Source organism: Zonotrichia albicollis, chromosome 25 (assembly GCF_047830755.1).
Source record: "Zonotrichia albicollis isolate bZonAlb1 chromosome 25, bZonAlb1.hap1, whole genome shotgun sequence".
Classification (NCBI taxonomy): domain Eukaryota; kingdom Metazoa; phylum Chordata; class Aves; order Passeriformes; family Passerellidae; genus Zonotrichia; species Zonotrichia albicollis.
In genome coordinates, this window is record NC_133843.1 from 7,635,712 (window position 1) to 7,652,686 (window position 16,975).

General features: G+C 54.6%; 1 protein-coding gene across 4 annotated transcripts in view; it reads right to left on the reverse strand.

Annotated features, from left to right (window-relative positions):
- Nucleotides 1–16,975, reverse strand: part of EPHB2 (EPH receptor B2) — a 129,867-nt gene that overhangs the window by 32,254 nt on the left and 80,638 nt on the right. For all 4 annotated transcript variants that reach the window (XM_074558712.1, XM_074558710.1, XM_074558711.1 and 1 more), the window contains exons 4-5: nucleotides 11,525–11,680; nucleotides 10,213–10,548 (exon numbers count right to left, since the gene is read on the reverse strand). In XM_074558712.1, coding sequence (XP_074414813.1) covers nucleotides 10,213–10,548; nucleotides 11,525–11,680 — 492 coding nt within the window. The remainder of the gene's footprint in view (nucleotides 1–10,212; nucleotides 10,549–11,524; nucleotides 11,681–16,975) is intronic.

The following is a 16,975-nucleotide window of genomic DNA, read 5'->3' on the forward strand; positions in this document are numbered from 1 at the left end:
TCTCTGATCACTTTAATTCCACTAACCCATGTCATGTCAGACAGAGTCAACATTTGCTCTGGAAAACACTCACGACTCAGAGAGAGTAAAGCCGGCCCAGCCCGTGGCCTCTCCCTGGCAACACTTTGAAATCACCCAGGGGAAAAGGCGAGGTGAACAGCTGGGAGCTTTCCAGCATCTCCTCGGAGCCCTCCTGACAGATCTTGGTCCCTGGAGTGTCAGGTTACTGGATGGGGGGAACTGCTTTTATTATAGGAAGGTCAGCAGGGAATTCTGGCATTTTCAATTACCCCGCGCAGCAGCGGCTGTGATCGGGGTCAGGATTAACTGCCTGACCCCCGGCTGAAGACAGAGTGGCAGGGAAATGCACCATGATGCTGCAAGGCACCAGCCAGTCCAGAGGCCACGGGACAGGGCAGGGAGTGGGGAGATGTGGGGGAGAAGGCTCTGTCAGGAGGGCAGAATTTCTGTCAGAGCATCTGGCAGGTGATGCCTGTGACTGTCCTGCCACTGTGAGAAGGGGGAGACTTGGAAAGCCTTGGGGGAAGGGGGCAAGCTTCCCTCTCACTGCCTTCACCCAGGGACTCAGTCTGAGTGGGGGACCCAGGCAGCTCCAACATGTGGGGAGAAGGATTCCCTGTGGGTCCAGAGCATTCCCTGAGGGTCCAGAGCATCCCCTGTGGGTCCAGAGGATTCCCTGTGGCTCCAGAGTATCCCCTGTGGCTCCAGAGCATTCCCTGTGGGTCCAGAGCATTCCCTGTGGGTCCAGAGGATTCCCTGTGGCTCCAGAGTATCCCCTGTGGCTCCAGAGCATTCCCTGTGGGTCCAGAGCATTCCCTGTGGTCCAGAGCATCCCCTGTGGCTCCAGAGCAGGGCATTCCCCAGGATAGCATTCCCACACCCCGTGCAGTGAGGCTGGAGGTGATGCTTTGCAGCAGCCAGGACAGTGCTGTGATCAGTCACAGAGCAAGGGCTGTCCTGACCTTCAATCCTTGGGGATGCAGGCTCCAGCAGTCTGGGGAACTGTGTTTGCAGTGGCAGGAGCACACAGGGCCTCTGTGCAAGGCACAGGGGTGGGGGTGAGCTCTGTTTCTCCAGCATGGGCAGAGGGGACAGACAGGACAACTGAGCCCACATTCATTCCCAGAAACCTGGATGTCTCTGACCACTGTCTCACCTGCAGGACACCTAATCCAAAGCAGCTCTCCCTCCTTGCCCCACGGCACCCCAGGCCCATACAGTCCCCAGCAGGTGGGACAGTACAGACTGTCACTGTACAATGGTCCAACTGTCCCCACTCCAGTTGCCACCACTGACCCCAAGGACCCTGGTTTTTGTGCTCCTGTTCAGCCCAGAGTCCAAACCCATCCAGGTATTGAACTGAAAATCGGTTTCTCTGGTTAAAACCTCCCTAATTTTTTTCTTTTCTGGGTAAAACTCCCTCTGGCCATTTAAGCATCACAGGCTTTCAGACCATGGGCCCTCCTGGAGAATGCACTTGAACTCAGATGCCTTCCTCCAGCATGAGCACTGAATGCACCACGATGAGGAATACCTGGATGAAGAAGGGAGGAAGGGAGGATTCTCCACCTGCCCTCCATGGTGACCCTGCTTTGCATGGGAGGTTAGGCTGGAGACCTCCAGAAGCCCCTCCAGCAGCACTTGTGTGTCTGTGACCCTCCTGCTGAAAGGGTTCATTATTCCTGGATTATTACAACCTTTGTCCCCCCAGTTCCTTACCCAGTTCTGCCCCTGTGATGCCATGTTCAGGAGCCACACACTTTTGGAGCCAATTCTCTCCAGCAGAAGCTGAGGAAAGCAAGGAATGGCAGGACTGGGGCTCTTTAATAAGCAACATTTGCCCTTAAAGGAGTAAAAATTCTCAGGTCTGGGATATTCCTGGACTCGCTGGAGCTCTGGAAAATTGGTGTTTCACAGTGTGTGAGGTTTTTGTTCTGAGGTTCTTGGCAAGGTGGCCCCATCAGAGTGGTACCCACACTGTGTCAAGTGTCTGGAAAACTTCCCAGTGGGCCCAGCCTGCAGCTCCTTGAGTCTGGAACTACAAACGCTGGAAAATCTTAAAAACATGGCAAAGCAGCCCAAAGCTGGTCCTGGCTGCAGCCCCACTCAAATCAAGGCAGGCTTTGGTGTAGATTACAGCCTTTAGAGCAGTTGCTAATGCCACAAGCCCAGGACTTGGCCCAGGCAGCCGAGGCTTTGGCTGTGTTTGAGCTCTTTGTTCAGTGGGGTTTGCAGTCCCATTTGCATGTGTCACCCGGCCTGCGGGGCTTTGTTCCCACACAGAGGAGCTGCTCCAGAGGCTCCTGGCGCCCCCCACACTGCTGCCAGAGCAGCTTTGGGGTCACAAGGTGCCAAGGGCGTCCCCACCTCCTGGACCCTTCTGCACGTGGAAAACTCATCTGCTCCAGATCATGGCATGTCCCCAGCAAAAACTGCAGGGAAGCAGGAACACAGACGGAGCCAGATACCCCCCTCCTCCAACCTGCCCCCCAGATTTTCCATAAAAATATACTTTCCCAAAAAGTGCCAATTAATTGTTGTCATTAATTGCTGTCATTAATTGCATTAATTGCAATTATAACTGCCCTTAGGAACAACCTGACTTCAAAATTTCAAACACAGAAAGCTTAGAGCTATAGTCCTTGAAAGACATGTCTGCTGCAAAACACCCATGGAATCACAGAATGGTTGAGGTTGGAAGGGACCTTTCCACCCCTGCCATGGCAGGGACACCTTCCACAGCCCAGGCCGCTCCCAGCCCCATCCAGCCTGGCCTTGGGCACTGCCAAGGATCCAGGGGCAGCCACAGCTGCTCTGGGCACCCTGTGCCAGGGCCTGCCCACCCTCACAGGGAGGAATCCCTCCCCAGTATCCCATCCAGCCCTGCCCTTTGACAGTGGAAGCCATTCCCTGTGTCCTGTCCCTCCATCCCCTGTCCCCAGTCCCTCTCCAGCTCTCCTGGAGCCCCTTTAGGCCCTGGAAGGGTCTCTGAGGTCTCCCTGGAGCCTTCTCCTCTCCAGGTGAGCACCCCCAGCTCTCTCAGCCTGACTCTGGAGGGGCTCCAGCCCATGGAACATCACTAAGTCTTGTTAATTTGTGACTGAACCTTTTCCTTTGCTCTCTTGCATTGACAAACTCCACCAGGTTCCCTGTGCAGGGGAAAGTTCTGGAAATCCCATTTTCTCTTGGGAAGAGCATTCCCTGCCCAGCTCCGGAGGTGCAGCTGCCTCCTGCACCCTGCCAGGGCAGGGATGGCCATGGAGCAGCCTGTGGAGGGCCAGGCACTGTGAGCATCTCCCTGCTTGCACAGGGGCACACAGAGACTCAGCCCTTCCCACAGGGATCCCAAAAAGGACTGGAGGACACCCAGCCAGGAAGCTGCAGTAACCCCTTTGGAACAACTGCCAGCTTCCCCAGCTGCCCCAGGGCACTGCCCCAGGGCAGTGTTTGCCAAGGGCAGCAGGAGACATAAATCAGCCATCTGGAACACAGGAGGAAAGGAGAGCCCTGGAGCCTTCCCATCAGCTCCCAGCACAGCACAGAGCAGGGATGGTGGCACACTGAGGGAGCCCCTGGTTCAGCAGAAGGGACTTTCCACCCCATCCATCATGGACAGACTGTTGTTTCTGACCAAAGTCAGATCCAGATGCACTGGAATAGGTCTCTGAAGCCCCAGGCAGGTGTGGAAAAACGATCCTCAAACTCATGGTGTAATTTATGCAACAGGGAAGGCTGGGAGTCAGCAGGAGGAGGAGCCCCCAGAGATGGAGGCGGGCAGGGAAGGGCATCTGCTCGGGAAGCTCCAGCAGTGCAGCCCATCCCCTGCTCTGCCAACATCCCCCAACTGCCCACCACAGGAGAGGGAAGAGGCTCCTGAAGAGCCAGCAGCTGACAGATCTCCAGCCATCTGCTGCAGATGGTCTCCAGTGGCACAGGAGAAGGGATTTGGGCATGGCAGGATCCCTCCTGGGCGCTTGCTGCCAGCTGCTGCAGGCTGGGGGAGGCAGTGAAGGCAACAGGCTGGGGCAACAAGAGAGGGGAGGAGGGCAGCAAAAGCAAAGCCGCATCACGTTTTGGTGTCCATCAGGGTGAAGATGGGAGCTGTGGGTGAATGGAAGAGGGAGAGGAGACAGATGATGGAACCAGGATGGTGACACAGGTCCATGGAAGGCAAGGTCTGGATCTTAACAGGGTAAGAGAAGCAGCCATGAGGAGGTCAAGGTTTCAGAAGGTTTGGAGAGTGGGAGCAGGCTGAATTGTCACAGAAACACATCCAGGGAAGTCTCCAAAAGATGAAACCTGGGATTTAAGTGACCTCAGGACAGCAGCCCAGCAGATCCTCCAGCTTGCTCTGTCACACAGAGGAACCGGCTTTGTCCCGGCTCCTCCCTGTGTGAGATGGCTCCAAAGCTCAGGAAATTTCTGCTTTTCTCCCTTTTGTGTCAGTTTTCTGCACAAGAAGTACCCTACCAGGTCTTGAAACATCAAGAAGTATGAAGGTGCTTCTCATGGACTTCAGACACCTCAGCTCAGCTGAGGTTTCCCCACTAGGGTCATTGTGGTCTCCCATTTCTGCAGTTCCTGGATAGACTGCACAGAAGCTTGCAGTTCCCCAAATCAAATGTTTTGTTGGTGTCCTGACAGAGTCACCTGTATTTCCTTAGAAAATTAGTGATTTCATTGGAAAAAAAAGCAGTGATCTACACAGGCACATGTATAAGGAGCTGATGAGACAAGGCTGTCTCTTGATGGCTCGAGACTAATTCTCTCCCTGAAAGGTGTTTTAGCTAAAGCCAGGACTGAATTAGAGGAAAATTCCCATCCCTAGAAGTGTCCCAGGCCAGGCTGGAGAGGGCTTGGAGCAGCTTGGTCTAGTGGAAGATGCCCCTGCCCATGAGAGAGGGTAGAATGAGCTGGGCTTTAAGGTCCCTCCAGCACAAACCAGATTCAGGGCTTCTGGGATTTGAACTGGTATTCAGGCTGATCTAAAACATCTCTGGGCTAGAACCTTGGAAACTTAAGTCAAATGAAGAGCAATGGCCATAAATCATAGCTTGGGAGGGTCAGGTTGGCCATTGGAAGAAGTTCCCTCCCCAGGAGGGTGGTGCAGATGTGGGACATGGGGAGAGCTCTGCCTTTGGGGATAACCAACAACTGTCTACCCAAAGCCATGACTTTGCTTATGTACTGCTGGCAGCAGCCCTGCTGTAAGTGGGAAGTTGGATGAGGAATCTGAGATACTCAAATGTTACAACTTCCTGCCTTTTATCTGGAAGAAACAGGAGTGTCGAAATCTTGTTGAAGTTCAAGGCCAGCTTGGATGGGGCTTGGAGCAACCTGTGCCTAGTGGAAGGTGTCCCTGCCCATGGCAGGGGGTGGGACTGGGTAATCTTTAAAGTCCCTTCCAACCCAAATCATTCTGGGATTCTATGATAAACAAAGACTCAGAGCTTTGAAGCTCTGGAAAGCTCATTCCAGCCCTTTGAGGTAATTTCTGCACTTTCCCAGGTTTGGTTTCACAGACATGAACTCCTGGCTGCAGCAGGGCCCAGCTGAGCGGCACGAGAGAGAACAGGAGGAGCCACTGCTCCTGCTCATGTCCAGAGCAGCACAGGCTCTCCTGTGCCTCCCTCACAAGCAGGGAGCCAGACACATCCTCTGACACACACTGAAAGTGAGAAGATAAAAGCAAGGCTCCCTGTGCCCCAGGCAGTACAAGCCTCCTGTCCCTGTCTAGCCAGCAGCATCACTGATGTGACAAGCAAACAGCAGGCTGGGATGGCTGCTGAGAAGGTCTGGTCCTGCCCACCCCACCCCTTCACCTCACCTGCTCCCCGACCTCTCTGTGCCCCAGCTGCCTCTGCCAGCAGAGCTCCAGGGCCGTGGCTGCAAGGGAATTGTTTTGCTTGAAGGTGAGGGGGAAACCCCTCCTTTCTGCACAGCCTGGGATGTGTCTCACCCATGCTCCATCACCATGGATGAACTCCTCAAGGTTTGTAGCAGGATCAGGCTGGGCACAGTCCAGAGCTAGGAGACCCCAGCAGAGCAGGGCCATGGGCCATGTCCTCACTTTGGACCGTGGCCACCTGTCCTTGAGCTCAGGGGCTCCCCCAAGGCCTGTGGGGACAGCCCTCCCCAAAAGACCCTGTGGGGCTGGGACCTGACCTGGGCTGTGCCAGCCACTGAAATTCAAACCCTTCTGATGCCTGGCATGCACCTGGGGCAGGGCTGTGAGCTGCACATCTTCCTGGCCAAGAGACCTGGAGAATCACGGAAGGTTGGGAAAAACCTCCAAGATCATCAAGCCCAGCCTTTGACTGAATGCCACTTTGTCCACTAACCCACATCCATGTCATGACATACTGCTGGAAAATGCCACCCAGAATAATAATGCAAATAATCATAACAACTTTTCTGGATCTGTAGAGGGGGAGAAATCATCCTGATGGGTTTATCAGGACAGTGGATTGATTTCCTTCACACACACTCCTTGTAGTCCCTCTGTAAGGGCTCTTTATGGCTCTCTGTGGCTCTGTTTGCAGCCAAGAGCCCCTGACATCAGCACTAATCCTCCCTCCTTATCCCTTGTGACAAGAGTTGCTCACAAAAGGGACACATTCCCAAGAGCCTGGATGCTCTCTTATCCCCACCACTGGGAGGTCTTGAATTTCTCTCTGGATACTCCAGAGCCCAAGGCTTCTTCCTCTCTCCTCAGATCACAGCAGCCAGTTACCAACAAGTGCCCTTCCCACTGCTATTAACTCATCCCTGACCATGGAGCCCTTTCCTTCAGCTTTCCCAGGGCACTCAGCCTGCCCATGGTGTGGGCAGAGCCTGCCAACCCTCACAGCACCAAGACTCTCCCCACTCCCCAAAGAAAGGCCACAAATTTGTAGTCAGGGGCTGCCAGCAAGAGCTGGTGCCTGGCAAGGCTCTCAATTAGTCAAGTGTTGTTATCCAGAGCCCTGGGCTCAGCTCCTTGACCCCTTGGGATGCTGGCACAGCTCTCAGCCACCCTCTTGGCACAGAGCATTTGTTGAGGAATGGCTGGGAAAGGACTTTTGGTGGCACCCAGGCTCTGTCATGGTCCCTGCAGACAGGACTGAGCACATGGACAGTCCTGGATTTCCCTCCTGAAGGGATGCTGGGCTTTGGGGATGAGGTACTGCTCAGCTGCAGGGTGTGAGGAGCAGCAGTGCAGGTGAGCTGCAGATGCACTGGTGGAGCTGGAGCTTGAGGGGAGCCTGCTGAGAAGAGCAGAGAGAAAACCCAGCCTGGGCTCAGAGGTGCCAGAAGGCATTGCCCAGGAAGGCAGGAGGATCATGTTCATGGGGATTTGCTGGAAGGGGTCATGGCCATGGGATGATGGCCACCCATCACCCAGCATGTGTCACCCACCTGGCCACACTCAGGACCTTCCTTCCCTCTGGCTGCTCTAGAGGGGGTGTTTCCTTACTCTCACAGGAGATTTCTCCTGAGATCCCAGAATGGTTTGGACTGCAAGGCCAAAAGCTCATCACTCCTTGCCATGGGCTGGGACAGCTTCTACTATCCCAGGGTGCTCCAAGCCACATCCAACATGGTTTTGGGCAATTCCAGGAATGGGACAACTACAGCTTCTCTGGGCAACCTGTGCCAGGGCCTCCTCACCCTCCCAGGGAAGAATTCCTTTCCCATATTCCATCCAACCCTGTCCTCTGGCAGGGGGAGCCATCCTCCCTTGTCCTGGCACTCCATGCCCTTATAAAATGTGGGTGCTGAAGAACTGGTGACACCTGAAGGTTCTGGATGCTGCTGGTGATGGGGCATCTCTCCTCAGTCCTGCAGCACAGAGGGTCCCCAGCACTCACCCTGTGTCCCTTGGGGAACCAGGGGGATTTTCCTTGCTTCCTGCAGGGCTGCAGGACCCCGAGGGGTGGTGGGCACTTTACTTTGTCCAGCTGTGGCAGGAGCACAACCCCATCACACATCCAACAATGCAGCCCCAGCTGGCTCCTCCATCCAGAGCCAAGGCAGAGGGAGGCTCATCCTCCCTCTGCTCCCTCTCCTCTCCCCCAGCACCCCCCATTCTCCTGTCCCAGCTCTGCCTTTGTGTCTGCAGCTTCTGTTACCAACTGCTAATGATCTACATCAAGGCTGCCAGGCAGTGCCGGTGCGAGTGTAAGCAGAAGAATCCAGAGCCTCTAATTACAGAGGAATTAGCAAGCAGACAGTTAGTGTTTAGTGCTAATGAATAGATACATTAAGAGAGACATCACACAGGCTGAGAAGTGTGAGCCCTGATAATAAAGGAGTGTCAAACCAGGGAAACACAAGGAGGAGGATGCAGGGGACTGAAAAAGATTTGCCTTCGACTCAGCTCGCTGGTTTTGCTCAGGTGGGAGCAGCCACGGGTGATCCATGAAGGTTCAAGCACAGCAGAGAAATGCAAGTATGAAATATGAGCATTAAATGATTAATTCATAGTATAGGACCACAGTGGGAGGGTGCAGAGCCCCTTCCCAGCTCCAGGCAGCATTTCAGCCACCCCGTCTCCATCAGGTAAAGGAAGCTGGTCATCCAGACCCATTCCCCTCTCCTTGGGGAAGCCCTGTCTCTGCTTGGAGCCAAACCATGGCCCAGCCTGTGTCAGACCTGCCTCCAGGGCTTCAAAAACACCCTGGCCCCACTCCCCAGCTAACTCCACATCAGAGGGCACCATAATAATTCCCCCAAGCATTTCTGCAGGTTCCCTCTGTCCTCACACTCTGGAAGTGATGCCCAAGTGATGTCCACTTGCCCTTCTGCTGTTTTACCCCACGCACCACCCCTGGCAGCCAGGACACACCATGGCCTCCAGGTGATTCACCCACGGCTGCCAAATTCAGCCCTGGGGGTCAGGAAGTGTCCAGGGCACTTCAGAGGGACCAGAATCTCTCCTGCTCTCCTGCAGGGCTGTGCCTCACTGGCATCCTTCCACCTCGATCCCATTCAGCCAAGTCCCAGCCCCGGCTGTGCCCAGCTCCAGATGGCTCCAGGTGGGCTGGGAAGGCAGCCCCTGGCCAGCAGCTCCGTGGGGCTCCTGCCACCAGCACAGCTGCCAGGGGCACCCTCCTGGGAGCAGCACTACCAGCCACTCTGACCATCCCTCCCCCAGCAAAGCCACCCTGAACAGAGCTGGGGACCCCACTGAAACCCTCCCAGCTCTGTTCTTCAGCTGCTTCACCAGGTGACTCTGCAGTGGCACAGGAACTGGAGCAGATTCCCAGACTGTTATCCCAAATATTCATCTCCCAGCCCCTCTCCTGTGCAGCTCTCCTTTGCTTTCTCAGTCTGTCCTGGCTCTCTCTACAGTCCAAGCAGGGACTGCAGCTCCCAGCAAAATGCTGGAGACACCTCACCTTCCCCTTCCCTCCCCAGGAACCAGGAGTGTGTCTGCAACACTCTCATGGTGCCTGCAATGATGCTTGGAGGCAACAGCCTCAGGCCCAGCCACACCCAGTGCTGGAGAGTGATGCTGTGACACCAGGGGACAGTGCCACCAGCTGTTCTGCTGCCACGATGGGGAGGCAGCTCTGCCTTGGGGCATGCTGCAGCTTTTCACTGAAATAAGGGATATTTTGACACCCAGGGCTTGGGATTCACTCAGGAATTGCCAGGCATTCATCACCACCAACATCATGGAATAAGCAACACTTCACCCCACTCTTGTCCCCTTCCAGCCCACAGGGACCCAGCCAGACCAGGGACACTGCCCACCCCTGATACTTCAGGTTTTAGCTTTTATATTTTTCAGATTCTATTCTGCTTTAGTGTGTGGATCTGGGCTTCATATTAGGGCATGCTGAGGTCTCTTCACAGAATAGGTATTCCTGCTCTAGCTGGGGACCCAAGGACAGCTGATTCAGATCTCAGGCACAAGAGCATAAATTATGTGGGCTGAAGAGAGAAAACAAGAAGGATGGACTTCATGGGCTAAAGCTGACAATTAGCTCCAAGATGCAAATGGACCAAAAGTGTGAGATTCTGTGACCAGTCAACCATTTTTGTTGCCATTTTGGGTTGTGCTGCCCAAGGTGGATCTATTTGAGACCTCTTAATAAATCCCTCCTCTATTCCTTAGCTCTGTGTTCTAGCTCAGCCTTCACAGAGCATCCCCCATCCCACCCCACCCTGGAGTGGGAGCTCTGAGGGAGGGGCACAGGGCCTTACCGGCCTGGTTGGTGGTGATGTTCACGGAGGCAAACTGCGGGGAGAAGGGGCTCTGGTCCGTGACGCCGTTGACGGCCTGGATCTCGAAGGTGTACTGGGTGTGGGCCAGCAGGTCGCTGATGTAGATGCGGGGCTCGGTGAGGCCCAGCTGGCGCGGGGCGAACTGCACGTTGTCCCCGCAGCGCGTGCAGGCCCCGCGGCCGGCCCCACAGCTCTTGCAGATGATGTTGTACACCAGGTCCTCGCGGCCCCCCGAGTCCCGCGGGGGGCTCCACTCCAGCATCAGCGACGTCTCGTTCACGCTGGAGATCACGGCCTGCGGGGCGGACGGGATGGCTGCAAAGGGAGCACACAGGAAGGTGTGAGCAGCTGCACCTCTCCTCCTCCCCATCCCTGGGCAGGGCTCTGTGAGCCGAGCCCACAGGGGCTCCCAGCCCACAGGGGCTCTCAGCCCACAGGGGCTCCCAGCCCACAGGGGTTCAGCCCACAGGGGCCCCCAGCCCACAGGGGCTCAGCCCACAGGGGCTCTCAGCCCACAGGGGCTCCCAGCCCACAGGGGTTCAGCCCACAGGGGTTCAGCCCACAGGGGCCCCCAGCTCACAGGGGCTCTCAGCCCACAGGGGCTCAGCCCACAGGGGCTCCCAGCCCACAGGGGCTCAGCCAGCACTGCCCAGGGACCCTGCCCACTCCTGATGCCTCAGGTTTTAGCTTTTACATTTTTCAGATTATATTCTGCTTTAGTGTGTAAGTCTGGGCTTCATATTTGGGGATGGTGAGCTCTCTTCACAGAGTAGGTAGATGAAACAGTTCCTGGTCTAGCTGGCGACCAAGGACAGCTGATCCAGATCTCAGACCCAAAAGCTTAAGCAACATGGGCTGAAGAGAGAAAACAGGAAGGATGGGACTGCATGGGCTAAAGCTGTGATTGGACAATTAGCTCCAAGATGCAAATGGACCAAAACATATAAAAGTGTGAAACCCCATGACCTGTCATCCATTTTTGTTGCCATTTTGGGTTGTGCTGCCCAAGGTGGATCTATCTGAGACCTCTTAATAAATCCCTACTTCTCCTGGTGTCAGGGATGTGTGCAGCAAGCTGTATATCAAAGCAAAGGGGGGGAATGAAACCAGTCCTCTTACCCCAGGCTAATTTGATTGTGTGAAAGTCCTGGCAAAATTTACCAGTTAGTTTGTACAGTGCCCCCAAAACCCCACTGGGACAGACACCTTGTCAAGCATCCCTCAGTGCTCTGACTGAGTGCCATGTCCTTTCCCCACCACTGGTCCCTCCCAGCTGCCCAGCCCCACATACTGGTGCACGGCATGTCCACAGGGTCGGCGTCTGCCCGGTAATATCCATTCCGGCACACGCAGTTTGTGGCCCCTTCCGAGGTTGTCCGGCTGTTGATGGGGCAGTGGACGCACCCTTCATCCCCCTGGCTGGCCTTGAATGTTCCTGAGGGACAGCCTGGAAGAGAAGAGACCAGTGGTGAGCACTTAGAAGGGGGCTGGGGGGATGCCTGGAGCTGCCCAAACCATCCCTGGGGCTCTGCAGAGTGCAAAGGAAATCCTGACAACTGCAGGTGGGCACCACAGAGAAGGAGCAGCTGTTGGGAAGGCCCTGAGGAGGCACCTGCAGAGATGGGTCCCCACACAGACACCTCTGTCCCTGTTCCCCAACCACGAGTGCAGAACAGGGACTGTAGGAGTGCAGAGGGAATTTTCAGCCACTGCCACATAAGATGTCAGTGGCTGTACCAGGTCAGACCATGGACACCAGAATCCTCCCCCAACAGTGACTGTCAGAGGGGTTTAGGCTGGATATGAGGAAAGATTCTCCCCCAGAGGATGCTGGCGTTGCCCAGGCTCCCACGGAATGGGCACAGCCCTGCCAGAGCTCCAGTAGCCTTTGGACACTGTCCAGGGACACACAGGGTGGGATTGTTGGGGTGTCTGTGCAGGGTCAAGGGTTGGATTTGATCCCTGTAGGTCTCTTCCAAGTCAGGATATTCCATGATTCCATGACCACCCAAGGAGCAGGGTATGAACCACCATGTTGTGTTGCCCACAACACTTCCCCGCTCCCTTCTGAGATGCAGCTCCTTGCACTCAATACCCCACATGGGTGTTTCTCCACGTTAGCCACTCAGTTTTTTATTCCCTACAAATGTCCTGCACCTGTTTTACCCCTAAAGAGGCCTGTGCTGTAACCACACACTGCAGGAAGAAACTGCTGCTCTCTGCTTCCAAACCAAGCTGCCATTCTTGATGCCATCCCACATTTCCATTGCTGATGGATACTCAATCACCATCTGCCTTGCCCATGACCTCTAGAGTTGTCCAAATCCCTGTCATGCCCCACACTGCATAACACCATTCACCGTGGTATTCTCTTTATTCAGCAATGCCCACATTATTTTTTAACCAGTGACTGTGAAAGCCCCAGGATCTGAGTTGTGAGCTCATCTCTGTGCACGTGTGTGTGAATTGATCTACCAAAGATGCCCCATGGCAGATGTTCTTTAAGGCACCTCCAAACCCAAACCATTCTGTGATTGCACCATCCCATGAACCTGGGGTTGTTTTCTCCCATTTGTATCACCTCAATTCTTTTGAATTCCAATTGCCTTCTCACTCCCTGGTCACATTGTCTCACAGGGTCCTTTTGCAACTCCCCACAGAGTTTTGTTTTCATGACGTTGTAATGTGGCACCTGGGGACATGGCAGTGCTGGGCTGATGATCCTATGGGACATTCCCAACCTTAAGGATTTATGACTTAATATTACAAATAAATTGTTGGTTCTGATGAGCAGTAGCAGAGGGCTGGGCTCTCCCTCCAGGCTCTGAGCCCCTCACAGGTGAGGAAGATGTTCCACAAGCAGCAGCCACTCAACCCCACGTGTGTCCAGCCCCACAGGGCAGGTGAGAGGGGCACAGAGGTGTGTGGTGCCCACAGCAGACAGTGGTGAAGGCTGGACCACATTGTGACCCAGCACTAACAGATCAGCACTCATGGATAAAAGCTTTCAACACCACAAAGTCCCGTCCAAGCCCAGGATCACCACTGCCCAAGGAAAGGCTCAGCTCAGACTGTTCCTCTGTGGTTCCTCCTGTTGTGACTTTCTGTTCCTTTTAATTCTTACACAGCCTGAAAAGCCTGGGGGGAGGCAGGTGGTTCCTGTGCTGAAACAAGTTTAACAAACTTCTCCTTCAGTCACCTGCCAAGGCTCCCAGGAATGGGGCAGACCAGAAAACAGCCTGGGACAAACATTCATTGGGATTGCTGTCAGCAAGAGCCATTGCTAAGAAGTAGCTCTTTCTTATTTGGGAAAAAAAGGAAAAAAAGAAGGTTGGATTCTTCAGTTGCCATCTCCTTTCCTCCAGAATTAGCCTGAGTTTCCAATGAGAAAAGCTCTACAGAGAAATTCCATCAGCCCTCCTGCTTGCTCCGTCCCTCCTTCCTCTCATGGTCAAAGGAGCTGTTGAGAACCAGGATCCTCCTCACGTTCCTGGATCTTTCCATCGATCCCTCATCTGCTCCACTCCATTGCTGACCCCCTTCCCTCGGGACCAGCCCATCTCAGAGGGTGTTAAGCTGTTGGGAGAGGTGATGGCTGGGCAGCTCTGCATTCCCCAGAAGCGATGGGGACATGATAACAGGCTTCCCACACTAATACCAATATTTGAGACACACAAAAGACCAAGAGATAAAATTGCTCTCATCTGACAGCCCAGGTGAAATGCAGGGTCATTCCAGCAAGAATAGTTTCAGACAGGGGCCTCTTTCACCTTCCTGAGGTTTATTTTAAAAATAGATACTTTCCTATAATGCTTCTTCTGCATCAAGACAGAGAGACATCCAAAAAGTGCCCAGGCTGTGGAGTGTAGTGACTGCTCCAAGGGATAAAAACATTCCCCACACTGGCCCTGGCACAGGTCAATGGCTGGAGAGGGATAAAAACTGAGGCTCAGTGGTTGTTCCTCAAAAATGCTGAGCTGGGACACTGAAACTCTTTGCATGAGCCACCAAAACACAGCCAGGAGTTTGGACAAGTCCCTTCCTCCCCAGCTGGTCCCACATGGGTAAAATAATCCTGAAAAAATCAGAACTTCTCCAAAGTTAAATGTTCTGAAATCATGTGTAAAGACAGGAAAATCACTGAAATTTGATGCAAAGTCCTTTTTTCTATTGATTTATTTTTCTCCAGTAATGACAACTTCCAGAAGTAAAATAAATGAACATTGTCTTCAAAACTGTTCTGCTCTCTCCAAGTCTTCCGGTGGGTGAGAAAACAGATTTTCTTTAGGAATTTTTTGTTTCCAGAATAAACACCAAATCAAAAGTAAAATCTTCACACGGGGGCTGAAACCTCTCCTGCATGAACAATGGAAATGTTCTCACCATGTGCTGGAAGCATCACAGAATCATGGAATATCCTGAGCTGGGAGGGACCCACAGGGATCCTCCAGCCCAGCTCCTGGCCCTGCACAGACACCCCAGCAATCCCACCTTGTACCTCCCTGAGAGCCTTGAACAAATGCTGCTGTGGCAGCCTCGGGGCTGTGCCCATTCCTGGGGAGCCTGGGCAGTGCCAGCACCCTCTGGGGGAGGAACCTTTTCCTCATGCCCAGCCTGACACAGACATGAGGACACCCCAGCTTTCTGCCCTGGGAGGTGACAGCAGCTTTGGGACATTGCTGCTTTTCCTGAGGCTTGCAGCAAGGACATCCATAGGAATTCCTGCTTGGAAAGAGGGAAATGAAACAGTGAAAGCACAGAAATTTCTACTTTATCCAAGCATCCTTGATCCCTGGGGGGTGATTTCGGTGCCAGTGGCTCTGGCCCCATCACTGCAGCAGTTTCCCCACCTCCAGCAGTGATGGAGCTAACAGGGCTCACAGGCACCTTTCACAGCCCCATGGCTGGCTGCCCTGCTGGGGTCCAGCCCTGGAGGCAGCCTGGAGCACTGGCTGGGGTGCTGAGGAGCACTGGGGCTCCTTGTTTCTCACTCACTCACTCACTCACTCACTCACTCACTCACTCACTCACTCACTCCCTCCCTCCCTCCCTCCCTCCCAGGGCATGGAAAGCTGCTTGTGCCTGGGAAGCCATGTTCTTTGGGAATCACAGAATACACTGAGATGGAGGAGACCCACAAGAATCATGGTGTCCAGCTCCTGAAGGGAAGGGAATGCCATGGGAAGGCCCCACAGAGGATCCTGCCCTCCTGCAGAGGACCACACCAGGATGTGGGAGGCAGGGCCACCTCTGCTAATGGCACCAAGCTTCCAGCCCTCCTGTCCCAGGGCAGCTCAGCAGGGAAAGCTTTTGTCCAAATGTGCAGGAGGGGCCACACAGGGGTTCCCTGCTCCTTCATGTCTTACTGCCTCTCTCTAACCAAGTGTTTAATTAGTCCAGTGTGAGCTGGGCAGGCTCCAGCCAGGCTCTACTGCATCCCAAACTGCCCTGGCCTTCAGAGTCTACCCCAGGCCCCTCCTGGAAACAGCTCTGAGCAAGCAGCTCCCTCCTGCAATAAAAGTTCCTAAAATGGCACCTTCAGCCCATGCTGAGGGCTCTGAGGGAGGAAGGATTCTTCTCAGCCCCTCTGCCTGGCCCTGTTTCTGCTGGCAGCAAGGATCCCTGAACTCCAGAGAGGCATTTTTAAAGGCTGATGGAAGCCAGGCAGCCCTGGCTGTCAGGATCTGCCAGGAGTCTTAAATCCCCAGCCTTATCTCCCCCTGGCTCCTCTCTCCCTCGGGGCCAGGGCTGGGGGCTGGCTCTGCAGCTTCCCTGCTGCTGCTGCAGGGCCCAGGGCTGCTCCCCTGGCCACCTCCTGCCTCCTCTGGGGCTGTGGTGTCCCTCACCATGCTTTTGGGATTCGTCCTCCTTGCTCTTGGGGTCCTGGCCCCACAGCCCTCCCTGCTGCCACCTCATCACCCCACAAACCCTAGGGGGGTGCCTTGGCCCCACAGCACAGTGCTGCTCCCACTCTGACCCCACACAAAATGAGTCCCACAGAGAGGCTCTTATGGAGAATGAGGAAAACAATGCCCTGGGCCAAGCCAGGAGGAGCACGGCCAGGACACTGGGGGAGGTGTTTTCCCTTCCCTTGCCAGGCATGGGGATGCTGCCATGGTTAGGCTAGGATTGCCCAGTTCAGGGGTGATATGGAGGAGCAGGAGAGTCCAGTGGAGAGTCACCAAGAGGGTCACTCTAGGGAACAGGGCATGGGAGAGGTGAGAAGAGCTGGATGGAGTAACTGGGGATACTGGGGTAAGGGGGGATCTAACTGCACCTGCTGAAGATAGGCTCAGACACTTCTCAGGGTGCCAGACTCTGCCACACAGGACAAGGACCACAGGTTCAGACAGGACATTGTGAAAAGCTACTTCTCCAAAAAATGGTACTGACCTGGGAGAGGGGTGGTAGAGTTCCCTCTTTGGGGTAGATTGAGCCCAATCGCATGGCTGCCTTGAGCTCATGCTGGTGGCACCCCCAGTGCAAACAGACATTGGACATGAGACCCCAGACCCTGCCTGACCAGCACTTCTGGCTCTCTGCTCTCCATGGTGTGTGGGACATTTCATGGAATCATGGAAAGGCAGGAGGGTTTGGGTTGGAAGGGACCTTAAAGCTCATCTCAGGTTCAATCACCTTCCACTATCCCAGGCTGCTCCAAGCCCTGTCCAACCCGGCCTTGGACACTGACATGGATGGGGCAGCCACAGCTCCTATGGGCACCCTGTGCCAGGGCCTGCCC